Below are 17,144 nucleotides of genomic sequence, written 5' to 3'. Positions count from 1 at the left end.
ATACATTAAATAATTAATTTTTAATGAAAAAAACTACTTTTAAGATTTAAAACCATGATTCCAAGCCAATAGAAACAAAATATGCAAGGTTTGCTCATCTATATACCATGTAAAGGTAAATATATCAAAATGGCATCGAGTGCAATACATATCCGCAACAAAATACATAATCAATGAGGCTCTAAATGGCCTCTAGAGTCTGAAAACAATGCTCTAAGCTATGGGGTCACTGAACTACTACAATTCTACATATCAGTGATCAACAACATGATCACTCCTCCTCATGATCAAACTCATCACCACTACTAGACAAGAGATCATCAACATGAGCTACATAAATAATATGGCTCAGAGTTTGAGGACTCCTAAAACTCCTCTACAACTTTAGTAGTAGTAGCAAAAATAGACATCAAAACTACAAATCACTAATCAACATGGTCACTCATGAAACTCATCATTGATTCAACGCTACTTGAAATACATAAACATCATCAACAAGAGATACATAAACATCATCTAGCTCAAAGTCTTTAGACTTGGATTGCTCAACCTTATAACATGATAGAAATTGAAAAGGTTTAACATGCCTAACCAATGATTTTGGTTTGAGTGAAGGGTTCATCTCCTCAACCTTATAATGTGGTAGAAAAAGATTAGCATGCCTAACCAGTTGTTTTCCTTTGAGTGAAGAGTGCATTCTTGTTAAGGACATGGTAGAGGAGTTCAACAATCAATACCACCAACATCAACAAAGTTCAACAATCAATGCCACCAACATCAAGGTTCTTAAAGGGCTTCATGCTCTTGATCAAATCTCATACCCTTACGCATGATAGAATCAAATGGAAACATTGCAAACCCACAAACTATGAAATCCTAAAAACCATCAAGTCTGATGACTTTTGAGTGAAATCTAAAATTCTAGTTTCTCCATATGAAATCCAATGAGGTGGAAACCACTCTCAAACATCCTGAGTCATTTCATGGTAATGTTAAAAATTTAAGTAAAAGGATGAATCAAATGGAAACAGTGCAAACTAGCAAACTATGAAATCCTGAAAACCATCAAGTCTGCTGAATTTTGAGTGAAATCTAAAATTCTAGTTTCTCCATATGAAATCCAATGAGGTGGAAACCACTCTCAAACATCCTGAGTCATTTCATGGTAATGTTAAAAATTTAAATAAATGGATGAAATGAAAATTAAAGGAATTGTCACTTTTACTTAAATTTTTAACATTACCATTAATTGCCAACATTGCTAGGGTTGAGATGTGTCAGGAAAATGAGAGGTAGGCATGTTTTTCTTGGAGGGACTATATTTGGAGGAAAAAAACCCCAAATTTCCCTCAAAATAGCTTCAAAACTAAAAAAAATGCATTTTGTGGGGTTTATGGTTGCCCTGGCAATAAACCGGCTGGTTTATGATGGAACCGGCCAGTTCGACTATAAACCGGCCAGTTAGGACCAGTTTTTCTAATTTTTTGGCGAAGGGAGGGGTCAAACCGGGTTTTTCTGCCGGTTTGACTGGTTACCGGTTCAAACCGGCTAGTTTTTAAGACACTGGCTGAGATCGACAAGTTATCCTCTAGGCAGGAGGAAGGATTCACAATGTTGGCAGCCATACCTCTAGGTGTGAGGTGGGGTGATTTAGAGTTGTAGCCACAGAGAGCTACACATTTGCGCAGGGTCCTTGAGTAAGTCCACCTCATGGATCATTACCTAGCTACGGGGGCCCACAATATTCAATAGCGGGATGGATCAGTGGCAGTTGATGGAGTCAGTACCAAAGTGACAGTTGTAGACTAGTAGCAATTAGATGTTAAGGAGTGTAGTACAGTGTTGACAGCAAAGCAGGTGGCTTAGCGCAGAGTTGGCAACAGCGGATTCTTCATTGACAGTGCAGATGCTAGTAGTAGTCAAAGACTCGGGAGATAGATGCATCATACTGAACACAGTTGATTCAGTATTTTGGATGCTTTTCAGTTGCAAATGTTGCAGTTGCAGCAACAACAGATGAGAGGGAGCTACAGTGTTGGCAGCAGTATGGAAGCTTCAGCAGCAGCACAGATGCAGCTTATATCAGAGTTGCGTGGTGGTTGGTGGGCAGCAGCAACAAGACAACAACAACATGCCAGGAGATGATACAGAGACAGGGTGTTGTAGCAGGGTGTGTAGCAACAGAACACATTCCTCACTAAGAGAGAGTGTTAGTTTTTGTAGCATCGGATGTGTTCTAGCCACGAAACTTGGTGGAGAGGCTAGAATACATGAGATCTCCAAAACTCAAAAATCGTTTCTGGAAATTCCGCCTAGAAGTGTCTCAATTAGATTATTAATCGTTTTTAAAATATTTCCTAAGACTAAACTTAGGAAATATGGTTAATTAATCAGTGTTAATTGAGATAAGGCAAGAATAGTCTAGAAACTCACATGAATCGATCCAGAGATGATCCTAGTCATCGATTATGTTTTAATCTTGGTCACTGGTGCTCCAACAGTGGATTATAAGCGAAGGTCGATGTGGTGATGGAGAATACACTTGAGCAATTCGATTTCTTGGCAGATCGCTTTCCAGAGTAGCAGTAGTCAGTTGCCGGAGAGAGTCAGAGATCGAACCAATGAGTGAGGGGCAGGGACAGTGATCTGGAGGAAGTTTTTCCAAATCCGGAGAGGCAACAGCAAGAGGGTCGAGTTATCCTAGTGAGGCAGCGCAGAGCTCTGCGCAGTAGCTTCAAAGAGGGCAGTTCGATTTGCTGAAGAGAAAATCGTTCTCAGATCCAGAGGTCGAGCAGAGGTTCCAAAGGGCTGAAGAGACGAATTTCTCAATAGCAAAAGGCATAACGACTTCATCAGAGACCAGTTAGAGGCTAGACGTCATAGTGACTGCACAATCCAGTGCAGAGGGTGACGTAGAAGCTTCAAGAGACCGATTTTTTTGTAGGCAAGTTCTATCAGGATTGTTTGTGGAGGAAGGGTAAATTCCCTTCAATAATTTCGCCCAGATTTTCACTACTGCATAACAATAAAAACCCTCACTACTGCACCGGTTTTCCCAAGTTGGGTTTTTCCGGGGACATTTGTCCAAAAATAATTGTCTCATATTTTATATGTGTGCTAGCATGTATCAGTTTCCAGCGCATTATTTTTCCGCAATATTTTATTTCTGAAGGTTGCAGTGTGTTTATTTCGATATTTTTCGTAGCAGATAAATTGTTAAATTAATTAACAATTAGGAGAAATAACACCAATTATTGCAATAGGATTCCATATTGGAATTTTCACATCTAGGATCCCCTTCTAGCACCCGTGCTAGTTTGAGCGGTAACAAAGGTCACATTGGACTAGGGGTTAAGGATAATCTCCTGGGTGAAGTATGGGATCAAGGGTACAATCAAGAGTAGTCAATTATCCATCTTGGCCTATGATCCATATTAGTATGCCCCAAACATCAAATTAAAGGACATGATTTGCTGAAATGGTTAGTTTTCCTTTTGATAGATTACCCACCTTCCTTTAAGAAGTATGTTAGATGGGAGGTAGTGCACTCATTGGAGCATAGGTGGAGGGTTCTGAAGTAAAGCTATCTTTGGATCATTATATGGTTGTTCGCTGATTGACTGACCAACAAGGAGAATTTTTTTCTCTTAGGGGTTATCCATTTCTAGTGGGTAACAAGTCCGTGGACTATTTTCCCTCTTTGAAGTTTTTAGCCATGTAATACATTAGTGTACTGATCTTTGATTTATTTATGTGAAAAATTACTTTAAAATGATCAATATTTATGGATATATCTTATTTTATTGAGCATAAATTATAAATTTAGTAAACATAGAATATAATAATTGTAAATGCCACTGAATTATAGATTCAACAAACTTAGAATAGAGTAACTCTAGATTCCATATTTATATAAGAGAGTAGAGAATCCCAAAACAAAATAACTCTACACATAAAGAGCAAGCTTATCATTCCAGAAAACACAAAGAGGTTGTAACTGAAGATTTGGTCATTGTATTCTTGCAAAAACATAAGTTTCCTTGATGAGAATATAACAAACTAAACAAGTGGTGCTGCAACGAGCAGCAAGTCCCAGCGTTTAGATGTTGTGTTTCAGCTACGTTTAACATAATTGTGATGACACTCAACCGAGGACAATGAAAATAACAAACTAAACAAGTGGTGCTGCAACGAGCAGCAAGTCCCAGCGTTTAGATGTTGTGTTTCAGCTATGTTTAACATAATTGTGATGACACTCAACCGAGGACAATGAAAAGTAGAATACTAATAGATCAATTTTCCAAGCAAGCAACATGTTATCTGGATTGGTAGATTATACTAATCAATGTAGAGGCCTTGAAGCGATGCGTCATGGTACTTAGAGTGCTTGCACAAATGTGATGTGATTGAACGAAGATTGACTCGGATGACAAATAAGAACTGTGTTTGTGTGAATAAGATGGATCCCCTTGAGTGAATGAAGAATTTTCATCCATAGGTTATCAAGCGCCATGAGATGGAGGCAGAGGCCCTGAGAACCAATTTTATTGGCACATTGTTTGAATAACTGCACATGTATACATTTATGTGAGACTTTTCTCTGAGCAATTAAATTAATAACAATCCAATAACCCCATCACCATGATAAAAGGAATCAATGTAATATTTTATATTTACAATCCTCGTACCAACAATTATTTAATCAATATGGAGTTCTCATTGATCATAAATGGAATGATATAATTTACAATTTTTTTTTAAATGTTAGTAGAAGGTCGACTAATAGGTCCAAGCAACTAAGTAGATATTAGTCTTGTAGTTAGAATTATCCATAGTGGTTTGGTGAGAGATAAAAATTTTAAACACACAAGAGAAGGTGGCTTAAGAAAATAGAAAACCTTGACATTGAGTTTTGGTTATATGTTTCTCTTCGAAGAAAGTAGTGTGTCATGTGGTTGGTTTTCAAAGCTTTTAAGTAGCAGTTGGCGATGGAGTTTGTGTGTTGGAGGTTATAATTAATCACTTATAAGCGCCAAAGTATAATTACAAAATGCATTTGACATGAACAAATAGGCTTATATTGAATACCAAAACTAAAAATTGAAAAATGAACCAAGAAACGGAAAGATCAATGGAAAATTGGAAAAAAATAAAAGGAAATGAAAATGCAAAAAAGAAACCAAGATAAACGATGCCATTGAAATAATGTTATGAAATATTAAAAGCCTAGGACGCAGTGAAAAAAAAAATGCAAAATAAACCAAGATAAATGATACCGTTGAAATAATGCTGTGAAACATTAAAAGAGTAGGACGCAGGAAATACGCAAACGAAAAGTTGGTAAGTTCCCTCCAACGACAAGAAGTAATATCGTCATCAAACTATTCTTCCCACTATATGAATCTTTACTTAACACTAACAAGAAAGATGACATTAAATCGTAGTTTCATATATGTATTTTTTTAACTTTTTAATCTATTATTTATGATTTCTTAAAGAATTTTTTAATTATATATTTTGTTTATTTGAATTTTTTTTAAGTGTTTTGAATTTTGATGTTTTTTTTCTTATGAATTGATGTTTATTATTGATAATTTGTAATACTAAGTTGAACCTGTATTTTTCATTTTAAAGCTGATTTATAGGGATCTATCAAACAACCGGAATTAATAACATATTTATTTTTATGATAAGCACTATATTTATGTAGTAGGTTGGGTAGCACTTGTCCTAGCCCATTAATGTAAGTCAGAGCCATGATTTCAATGCTACCTCCAAGCACTTAATGATTGATTCAACCTCTCTCCCAGGTTTGTCTTAACCGTGGTATAGCTTGAATGTTGAACAACATTTTGAGACACTCAAAACCACACTACCTGGCACTGCTTTGTGAACTCATGACACATGCATTACATCACATGTAGCAACCTCCACTTGGTTTTGCATGCATCACCCTACATTTGGCTCCCATGCATCATGCTCATGACCCAAGTTCTATCCCCACACTCTCTTTACCATTGATGATGTTGATCCCGTGGTTGGATGGGTGAGACTATCCTTGATTACAAAACCAATAAATATCTTTGTTGTTGATCCTTGCTAGGATGTTTTTGGTGGTGAATTTGGAATGGACTATGTCTCTTGAAATAACAGGGCTGTGATTGTTGGATCAATGGTTTAAAATGTTGCTAATGGGGTCTCTACCTATGCTTTCACAAGTTCCCTTTATGGCTTTGGGACGAGCCATTCTTCCTCGCTTCGCTTAGGTCTTTCTTTTACTAGATTAAGCCAAGTAAAGAGGAATAAATGGTGGAAAATTGAGAAGCAAACTACCAATTAAAACAAGGTCAAGTTCATGTCTTTCTTTTGCTAGATTAACCCAAGTAGTTGAGGAATAAATGGTGGAAAATTGAGAAGTGAACTACCGATCGAAAGCAAGGTCAAGTTCATGAGTTGGTTACGTCATCGATATCTCTTCAAGAGTAGCTCATTTATCATGGAGGGTAGAGGTATTCACTATTTTGACTAATTTTGTTTTGAATAAGACTTGTTTGTTTATCCTTCGTGTATTGTATTTTACTCGTTTGCTTCTTTGTTGGTGTCCCTATCAATAATGTCAATAGTTTCATAGCTCTAGTTTTTTGACCTTTTCATGACTATGTTGAGTAACTCAAAATCCGGTGGCAGTTTGGTCGCAACTCTTGAGGTATGGCATTTTTATTATGTCGAGATCGTGGGTGGCAAGGGGTCTGCTATTTCTTATTCTTCAACTACTCGAAGATGAGGGCTTGTGGCTTCCTAACCATGATGGGAACTCCATCAAGAAAATGTCCATAAGCCTTCTTGAGTCTCTATATAGAAGCTACCCCCTCCACTAGAGCAAGTGAAGGGTTCTTTGAAATTCTTTTTTTCATCACTAGTACTCCTTCATCTCTAGCAAGAATAATGGGAAGAGTAAAAAACATCTCCACCAATTTTAAGCCACCTTAATCATTATCTATTGATTCGATAAGACAAGAAAGAACCACCCCAATTATTTGGGAAGGGCAATGCCCTTGCAATTTGAAGCCAGGTAGCAACACAAGGTCAGGTTCACAGCTTATCAGCCCACAACTTAGTTATTGTGGATACATCCCATGAGCAGCATGAGGTGTCGCTTCACAATTGATAAGGCAAACAACCAAGTTGTGAAGACCTAATAATAGTAGGAGGTGCAGTGGACAAATTACTAGCCCAACACCAAACAAAGTCCATATGATTGTTTGAGAAGACTAGATCATTCAAGATCAAGCGTGAAATATTAGCATTGATAAACAACGTTAGTGTAGGTCTTTTTGTTGAGGCCACAAAGTTGTACGTGTCTTTGTTAAATGGTGGGCCCCTACTGCAATTGTATGCATCCACATTGCTTGAGGTGGATGGAGACCTCGTAGCTTGATTGACAGGAATGATAGACGACAAAGAGCTTGTAACCTAATGGAAAGGCGTAATAGAAGCAATGACCTAGGGTGGATGACCTAGAGTGGACAAAGACTTTGTAGTTTGATGGATTGACAAAATAGAAGTGTTTGAAACAAGTATAATACCTAAGCAGTGGGAAAAGCCATGAAGGTGGGGGATTATGTATACTTGGTCGCAATGAGAACAATGGTAGATAGCCAACATGTCAAGAGCCAAAAACAATACTAACTACACTTAATAACATTACCCTAAAAACTAAACTCAATTTTGTGTTTTTATGAAAATGCAATAACATAAAATGGGGTTATCATAAATACTAAATCCAATGTGCGCATTTTTATAAAAATGTGATAGCATAAAATGCTATGGATTAATGTTAACCTAAATTTTAGTAACAAGAATTAAGCATAAATATATCACCTATTTCCTAAGTTTAAACAAAAATTTCTCCCCTCATCTCCTAATATATTAAGGTAAATAGATAATATGCTTGAATGTTAAATCATCATTCTGAGATCGCTCTGATGCACCAGACTGCAAATCGCTTCAGAACCCTAACCATTAGCCGCCCCTGACCGCTTACGCTCTCGCCACCGCCGGACTCCTGCTGGAAACCTGCAATGGCAAAGATGGTAGGAGGGGAGAGCTCCGCCTCCCCTCCAATGGATACTCCAATCTCTGACAAGGAACAGCATGCACCGCCTCTGTACCCCTCTGGCGCAGTCCCTGAAGCTGGGCAGGAAGGACAAAGGACGAATGAAGAAAAGATACCCACAGCCCAGACAGAAGAGGAAAACGCAGAAAAAGAGATGCACAACAAAGCTTCGTCGTCACAGCCAAAGGCGACCTCGGCCACCTGTATCCCGAAGGCTGCAGAGCGTATCAAGGTCGACCTGCCAAGCCACCGCATCAACGGTGAGATCCAATACATGCAGGATCATGCACTAATAGGAAAGTTTCTGGGATTCTGGCCTACGGAAAAGGCCTTACAAGGCTGGATAGCCTCAAAATGGAAGCCCAAAGGACAAGTTACCCTGCAACTGGGTCCGAAAGGCTTCTTCACAGCCATCTTTCATTGTGTGGAGGACAAAGCGCGGATATTCGAAGGCGGCCCATACTTCTTCAACTCTTCAGGTCTCTATCTCACGGAATGGAAACCAAGATTTAACCCTGATAAAGAAGATTTCAGCTGGGCTCCGGTCTGGATAAGGATGTATTCCCTCCCAGTGGAATATTGGAAAGAAGAAACGCTGGCAGATATTGGCAACAAACTTGGGACCTTCATCAAAGTTGCGGCTGAAACAAAAACCCGCAAATACACCTCGTATGCTAGGATCTGCGTTCAGATGCACCTGACCAAAGCTTTAGCTGATTCGGTAAGTCTCTTTCACGATGACTTTGAATGGACACAGCCTTCAGATTATGAGCATATACCCTTCCGCTGTCGCAAATGTCATGAGCATGGCCACCTCTTCCGAGATTGTCCATTAAATTTACAGTCCAAAGCCGCTTCTGCTGTCTCAGACAAAGACTCGGAAGGTTTCACCAAAATTCCCAACCGCCGCAGGCATGCCAAGAAAAGCCAGCCAGTCTCGGACAATGCCTTCAAAGCTGACTCCCAGAACAGATTTTCTGTTCTCGCTTCACAAGTTATGCAAGACCAACCCAGTTCTGACCCCCTAAATCAGCCCTCTATGCCCTCAACCTCCCACAACCCCTCAGCCCCCATGCAGTCCACAGATCCCGCCTCTTCTCACCTCACCCCTAACCCTTCTTTGGAGAATGCAAAATTGGTTTCAGATCTTAGTCCCTTCACCTCCTCCCAGGGGAAATCTATGTTGGACAATAAACAGCAAGACACCGACATGGAGCTAGATGCAGCTCTAGCCCTCAGTCTACATGAAGAAGCAGATGAGGAAGAGCAGAGCTCTCCTATTGTCATGGAGGAAGATCAGGTGGATGTCAGCTTAGATGGTCTTGACATCTTCAAACTTGAAACTGCATGCAAACAGAAAGAATACAATTCAATTCCCCCCTGGCAAATAGACAGACTTGAAGGAGTCCTGACCAAGGTGCAGCACAATAAAAGTCTTGGCATACAAGGAGGCAACCCCTGGGACGGAAAAAAGGTGCTCAAAGAAACCAAGAAAAGGGGAAGAAAGACAGACCTTCAAAGAACCATAATAGTAGGTGAAATACTTATGGAATCGGGGCGATTCCCTAAGTTGACAAAGTTCTATAAACCTAAACCTCAGTTTACATGAAGCTCATCTCCTGGAACGTGAGAGGACTCAACAGCCCCTCAAAACATAGAATGATCAAAAACCTAATTCAACAAGAAAAACCAACCATAGTTTTTCTTCAAGAGACAAAAAGCAGCACCGAAGCTATTGAAAGAATTCGAAACAAGATCTGGGCAGGAAGCAGCTCTATTTCTGTAGACGCCTCTGGAGCCTCAGGCGGTCTGGCCATACTGTGGAACCCGCAGATTATTTCATTATATGACTTCCATGCCACCCTTCATCTTATCCAAGCATCCTTCCACCTTATAGGCACCAGAATCCATGGGCATCTCACAAATGTTTATTTTCCACAGACAATACAGCAAAAATTGGATCTTCTGGAAACGATCTCCATCCTCAATGAAAATAGGCAATTTCCCCTCTGGATCGGCGGCGGCGACTTCAACATAATAACATCCATGGAAGAGAAACAAGGAGGCAGAATCAGGCTCGACAGTGACAGCAATGGCCTCAGACAATTCATACAGACCAATCAACTTATGGATATTCCAACCTCCAATGGAATTTTCACTTGGACTAACAAGCGTCGAGGTATTCACCATATTGCCTCCAGGCTCGATAGATTCTTCATTTCGGATAATGCAATCCACCTGGGAGGGGACTTCAATGCTTCCATTATCCCCCAAGGAGGATCAGATCACTGGCCAATTTTGCTACAATGGTCCAGGCCAGGTAACTGCTGCAATAGACCTTTTCGATTCGAAGCCTTCTGGCTCACAAATACCAATTTTAAGGCAATGGTCAACGAGGCATGGACATCTTATATTCCGCCAGAGGGAGCCAAGATGTATCAATTCCAACAAAAGTTGAAAAACTTGAAACAAGTTCTCAAAGTTTGGAATCGCACACATTTTGGTAATATACAGGCAAATCGCCAACAATTGGAAAAGCAAATGCAAGTACTTCAACAAACTTTCATTCTAGAAGGCAGAACAGACGAACAAACACAACAGGAGCAGATACTCTGGAACCAAATTGAAGAGCGTCGAAAACAAGAGGAAATTCTCTGGCGGCAAAAGTCCCGAATCAATTGGCTAAAAGAGGGGGAGAAGAATACAAAATTCTTCCACAAAACCACAATCCAAAGGCGAATGCACAATAACATTACCTTCATCAACAATCAACAAGGTGAAAGAATCGAAGCACATGAAGATATGGAGAAGGAATTCACAGGATATTTTAAGGACATTCTTAAGGAACCCATAGACAACAGGGATGAAACAATCAGAGCCATCACGCAGCACATTCCTAGCATCATAACTGAGGATCACAATAACAAACTGCTTCAGCCCACGTCACTGCAGGAAGTTGAAGAAGCCATGGCTCAACTCAAAGATGGAAAGGCTCCTGGGCCTGATGGCTTCACAGCCAACTTCTTTCTTGAATTTTGGGAGCTCATCAAACTTGAGGTTTGGGAAGTCGTTGAGGAATCCAGAATCATGCACTGGATCCTCCCGGCCCTTAATACCACCTTCATAGCTTTGGTACCCAAGGGAGAAGAGCCAAACAGGCCGGAAAAATACAGACCAATCGCGTTATGCAATGTAATCTACAAGCTAATCTCAAAGGTCATCGCGAACAGGCTCAAACCACTCCTTCCCCTACTCATCTCTCCAGAACAGACGGGATATGTAGAAGGCCGGCAGATCATGGATGGAATAATTCTATCAAATGAGGTAATTCACTCATTAAAGATTCTCAAAAAACCAGGTATGATTCTAAAACTAGACCTTTCTAAAGCTTTCGATAAGCTCAGTTGGAATTTCATTCACAAAATGCTTTTAGCCTTTGGCTTTAGTGCAACCTGGACCAAATGGATTATGAACCTAATCACCTCTCCCAGCTTCTCTGTCTTGCTGAATGGTTCTCCCTCATCTCCTTTTCGACCCTCTCGCGGCATTAGGCAGGGGGATCCACTTTCACCTTTTCTCTTTGTTTTAATGGCAGAAGGTCTAAGCAGGCTTCTCAAATCAGCTGTCTCCTCTCAAGCTCTTAAAGGTATCTCCATCCATGGCCTCAATCCTCTGTCCCATCAGCAGTTCGTTGATGATACCATGTTATTCGGTCATCCATCCTCGAGAGAAGCCTCTGTATTCAACTCTCTACTTTCCCTCTTCTCCGATGCCTCTGGCACTACCATTAATGCCACGAAATCTCAGCTCTTCTTCTTTAACACCCCCCCCTCTACGCAAAGAAATATTGCCAGAATTTTGGGATTCACCATATCCCATTTGCCGTCCAAATACCTTGGGGCTCCACTTTCTGATTCAGCCATCAAACATGCTTCCTGGAGGTCTCTCCTTGATAAGCTAGAATCAAAGCTTTCATCTTGGACCTTCCGTGCTCTAAATATGGCAGGCAGACTCGTCCTAATCAAATCGGTCTTACAAGCAATGCCACTGTACCTCTTTTCCATCATGGCAGCTCCAAAATGGGTCCTTAAAGCCATACGCAACCTTCAGCGCAACTTCCTCTGGGGCTCCACTGGACTGAATCGAAAATGGGCTCTTGTTAATTGGAAAGAAGTTTGCAAAATCAAATCAGAAGGAGGACTAGGATTACGGGATCCGCTTCAAAGCAACAATACAATGGGAGCACGAATGTGGTGGAACTGGATCTCCAAACCTCATTCACCATGGGCTAGATTATGGCAAGCAAAATATGCCCCGGGAAGTCAATGGAGCGATCTCATAAGAATCAACTCCACAACCCAAGGATCACCCATCTGGAACACTGCAAAGATTCACAGCAACTTCATTCAAGAACACAGCTTCTGGGAAATTCACTCAGGCACGACAGCAAAGTTTTGGGAGGATTCGTGGCAGCAACTCCCTAAACTTGCAAATCTATTTCAAAAGCCCCTATGGCAAACTCATATGCAGCAAGCGAACCTCACCCATGTTCACCAATTCTGGCAACAATCCACGCATCATGACTACCAATCATGGAAACCAGCGAGCATCTGGCAGAGGGATTGGCAGGGAGAAACGTATTCTGATATCGATCAGGAACTCACATACCGAAGAATTCGTTACTCCAACCAGCAGGACAAACTCAGATGGGGTCACACACCCAAAGGCACATTCACCACTAAAGAAGCCCATCAACTGCGCTATTCAGACCTCCAAGCGGACAAAGATCAAATATGGGGACAAGTTTGGCTACCAGGGCTATGGCCCAAGATCTCAACTTTCTTATGGCTGCTAAGTAAAAGACGCATTCTTACATGGGACAATTTGATAAAACGGGGATTCATTGGGCCATCAAGATGCCCAAATTGCAATCTCAACTCTGAGACCATCAGCCATTTAATGGAAACATGTCCGCTAGCTAAGCAACTTTTGGAGAAAGTTGAGAAATGCAACATGAGAACAGAACCCAGGAGGGAAGATGTAACGGAAAATATCAGGAACTGGAACAAGAACCCGTTCAAAAGCCAGCTTCTCAACACTCTATGGAGTCTTATACCAGGCTTTTTGTACTGGATTCTCTGGAAGGAGCGAAACTACAGAATCTTTAACAACACATCCCGGTCAATAGACGCTCTGTGGCTCATCTACAAAAAAAACATCCAGGAAACCTTAGCCATAAGAACCTGGTATGATACAGACATGCCAGAATCGCAGCAGGAGCGTAATATTTTGAAAGAATGGAATCTAGACCTTTCTGCCTTAGCCAAGGTCATCACCCGTCCCCCAATCAGCTCCACCTCCCCGTCATCCTGGTCCCCACCAGCAACCAACTCATTCAAGCTAAACTTCGATGGGGCGGCTAAAGGAAATCCTGGACCTGCCGGATTTGGAGGAATCTTCAGAAGCCACACAGGAGCATTACTGCACATTTACTATGGATCAATAGGCAAAGACACTAACAATGCAGCAGAACTGGAAGGACTCTGGGAAGGGATCTGTCTAGCAGAACAAAAGCACTTCTTCCCTCTTGAGGTCGAAGGAGATTCTCTCATCCTTATAGCAGCGGCCAAGAGAATACAGGCTGGGGCTATGGCAATCAAGATAGCAACAAGCTGGAGATTGCTTAGTAGATTGGAATCCCTGGAGGCAAAGCTCAAAAATCCCCAAAGTATAACCTTCCAGCATGTAAGAAGAACAGCAAACCAGGTAGCAGATAGAATGGCTAACCAAGGTGTATCTCAGCTATTACCATACTTCTCCGGCTCTTTGGATATGGTAGATGATGATCAACTCAAAAAGGACTGCATCTCTTTGGTGCAAAAAGACCTCTCCCTCCCGGATGCGGGTGTTTCCAACGCGTAGCAGCCCAATGGCTCGTCACATGGGCATGTGTCAGCCCAGATGAGCCACGCAGTACCTGGCAGACGGTTACATAAGAATGACGGAGGTTGATCCTCTGCGGGAGTTAATACCAGTCATTTCAGTCTTAACTGTTCTCCTGCGAATTGGAAAAATGGCGCTACAAAGGCCCGGAACCTCAGTCACTCACCAGCATTCTTGCATAGGGTATGAGCACTTGACGGCAGCGTCGGAACATCCTCTGGTTCTGTGGGGGATTGCGCAGGGACATTCCTGCTCTCTGGTTAACTTGGCGATGCAGCGTGAGCGTTTGAGAATGAGCAGCCGGCGCGGAAGCTCAAGGGGTCGTGCTTCGGCTCAGAGGCCTGCAATTTCTCCCTCTTCCTCAATTGAGGTAACTTCAGACCATCGCCGCTCCCGGGGTCGAGCAGCAGGCCGTGGCAGGGCAACTGAGCATGGAGAAATCATGGAATGCGGACACACAGCGCATCCCACTGTCAGGTATAGAATACCCTGCTCTCTGGCAAATTCCACTTTCATCGTTTCGGTTTCTGTTGAGCACTGTGGCAATTCCAGAGGTCAAGAGGAAGCACCGCAGGGAAACCCTCCTCTGGTTCAAGGGATTGTTCCCACCATCGATATGCAGGTGCCTACTATTGATCTGTTACGCCCTATCAAGGAAAGCTCTTCCCCAGACTCTCAGGCTGCCCTTGCGGGCCCCAGCGAACCGGCTCAGAGGATCCAGCTCTCCGACCCGGACATCCCCAAGCACTTCAGGGGCAAGGTGGAGGACGAACCGCATACCACCGACGATGAATAACTCGACCTGCAGTTCGCTCTTAGTCGCTGGGAAGGGAAATTTTTTCTCTGTTTTCACTCATTGTTATCTTGTATGTGTTCGGACTCAGTCCAGATCTCAAAATCGATGTGTTGGCTATCCATATGTTTAAGGTGTCGGTCATAAGCAATGTCATGTGTCGTAATGCTAGTCTGTCATCGCTTCCAATTTTTGTACCTGTGTAATTTTGGACATGTTTAATCTTGGGCAATCTGTCAATCTCTCGGCAGGAATTACAGGGCCAAGGCCCTGTTGTAATACTGATGTAATTTTTGACTTTTTGTAATATAATAGATTAGCCTGATTCAGAAAAAAATATATATATATATATTAAGGTAAATAAGACTTTCAAGTTTATAAGGCATTAAAGTTTATAATTACCTAAACCAAAAACAATGGAAAATATAAAATACAAAACTTCAATTTTAGATTAAACACATCAGTTTGTTCGCCAGTCTAATAAAAATATTGGAAACCCGGGGACTAATAAAATCTGTAAAAAGAATAAAATTTAAAGATGTGGAACAATGCCTGCTATATCAATGTCTCGAGAAGGGGATGAGGGTAGTGGGAGATGAAGTTAAAGAAATGACAAATTGGATGAAACACGCACTTGAAAACAAACCCGATGAAATAGAGGAAGCGTCGGACTAAAGGTCTCTGAAACCAAAAATTCAAACTATAAGCACCAACTGCTAAAATGGAGAGGGAAGTGCACCTGGGTGTCTAAAGTTGATTCCAAAATGTTGGGGTCACGCAAGAAACTTGCTTCTGATTTGAGTGATTTGAGTGAGGACACTCATGATTCTCCTACAACTTGATTCCAAAAAGTTAGGGTCACGCAAGAAAGTTGCTTCTGGTTCGACTGAGGACACTCGGGCTTCTCCCGCAAGAAGAGAATGACGCGGAGCTATTTGAAATAACACTGGGCGGAACCGTTCTTCCACTTTGCAAACTACTCCTGCGCTGGCTTGACATCCTGTTGAGGGATTATATTATGGGTAGTTATATTGTGAAAAGTTCAAGCGGGTTTGATTATAATTGTACTCCTGTTTTGTTAGTGGTAGACTATTTGTTTGCTCTAAATAAAGGCATAAGGGTTTTGGAGTAGAAAACAGCAGAGGATACTGGGAAACTGAGGTATCTCCATTGTATGGTGCGGCAATTTCTGCCCCTTCCAGTTTATCCTCTGCAATATCAGGTTGTTTCCTGAATCTAAATAAAGTTAAGATAGAGATTCTCAGTGTTCTCTGGATTTGAGGCGGTGTGTATATAAAGCACTGTTTTTACAATTGGTTTATCAGATCTTTTGCACTGCTATATCTTTTTCTGCAGGGTTTTATGTTTTAACCCCTTTTTCTGCAGGATTTTAAGTTTTAACCCCTTTTAGTAGGGACGCTGCATCAAATAATTAGTAATACACATATTTTCCTGTCATGAACAGTTTAATTCTTCACGCAATAAATATGAGTCATCATAATAATGTCAGGGAAATCATCTTTACCAACATTGGTCTCATACTGTATGGATTTTCAACATTTTTTCTAGCAAGGTCTACAAGAAAGCTCCATCGTTTTTGAGAAAGACAACGTCACTCGATATTGTAATAAAGGATGAGTTTATATAAATGATTTTGTATTTACCTCTTCTTTCCTCTTTGCCATGACAGCCCGCTCCTTCTCTTGCTCCGCTGCTCTCATTTCATCCACATATTCATTGAATAAAGTTTCTCTATCTTCGCTTCTCACTGCTTCGTATCTTGGATCGCTGCGTAAGCTATTCTCGACCTAAATTGACAACCAGAAATTTCGATAGCATCCCATAAATAGAATAAATAAAAGCAGCACACAAATAATGGTTGTGCATGTTCAGAGAGATACAGCTTACCCCTGACCAAAGGCTGTTCGATTCAATATCAGCTGTATCCCCCAGCATAGCTCTAAAATCAGCAATAGTAGTAGCATATTGCATGGCCTTCTCTCTCTCCTCGAAAGCTCTCTTCAATGGCAGGACTCTGTATAAGGCTTTCAAGAATTAATATTTGACATCTGTTAATTATGTTTAGAACTTTATCCTCTAAAGCTTAACAGTTAGCAGAGGATAAGAATGTGCTTATATGCATTCTCAAGGTAGCTATGCCGTTTTACCACACTCATGTGAATAATTGTGTTACATAAAGCTTCATCTGAAAAATTAACAGAGGATGGATCTTAAGTCTTCAAAAAGTCATTTCCACCAAAATAAAGGCTGTTAATTGAACCAGTGCAAAGG

The 17,144-nt window shown here is 41.1% G+C and overlaps 1 protein-coding gene across 2 annotated transcripts in view; it reads right to left on the bottom strand.

Moving 5' to 3' along the window:
- LOC149156980 (uncharacterized) overlaps positions 1-17,144 on the bottom strand; it is a 217,722-nt gene that overhangs the window by 163,962 nt on the left and 36,616 nt on the right. For both annotated transcript variants that reach the window (XM_089445488.1, XM_089445487.1), the window contains exons 4-5: positions 16,761-16,887; positions 16,517-16,660 (exon numbers count right to left, since the gene is read on the bottom strand). In XM_089445488.1, the coding sequence (XP_089301614.1) occupies positions 16,517-16,660; positions 16,761-16,887 (271 nt within the window). The remainder of the gene's footprint in view (positions 1-16,516; positions 16,661-16,760; positions 16,888-17,144) is intronic.

The sequence above is a fragment of the Pinus tabuliformis genome, chromosome 9 (genome assembly GCF_031772625.1).
Source record: "Pinus tabuliformis cultivar Carrire ecotype Pingquan chromosome 9, CPIR1, whole genome shotgun sequence".
NCBI lineage: Eukaryota > Viridiplantae > Streptophyta > Pinopsida > Pinales > Pinaceae > Pinus > Pinus tabuliformis.
This window is presented reverse-complemented; position numbering and strand designations above follow the sequence as displayed.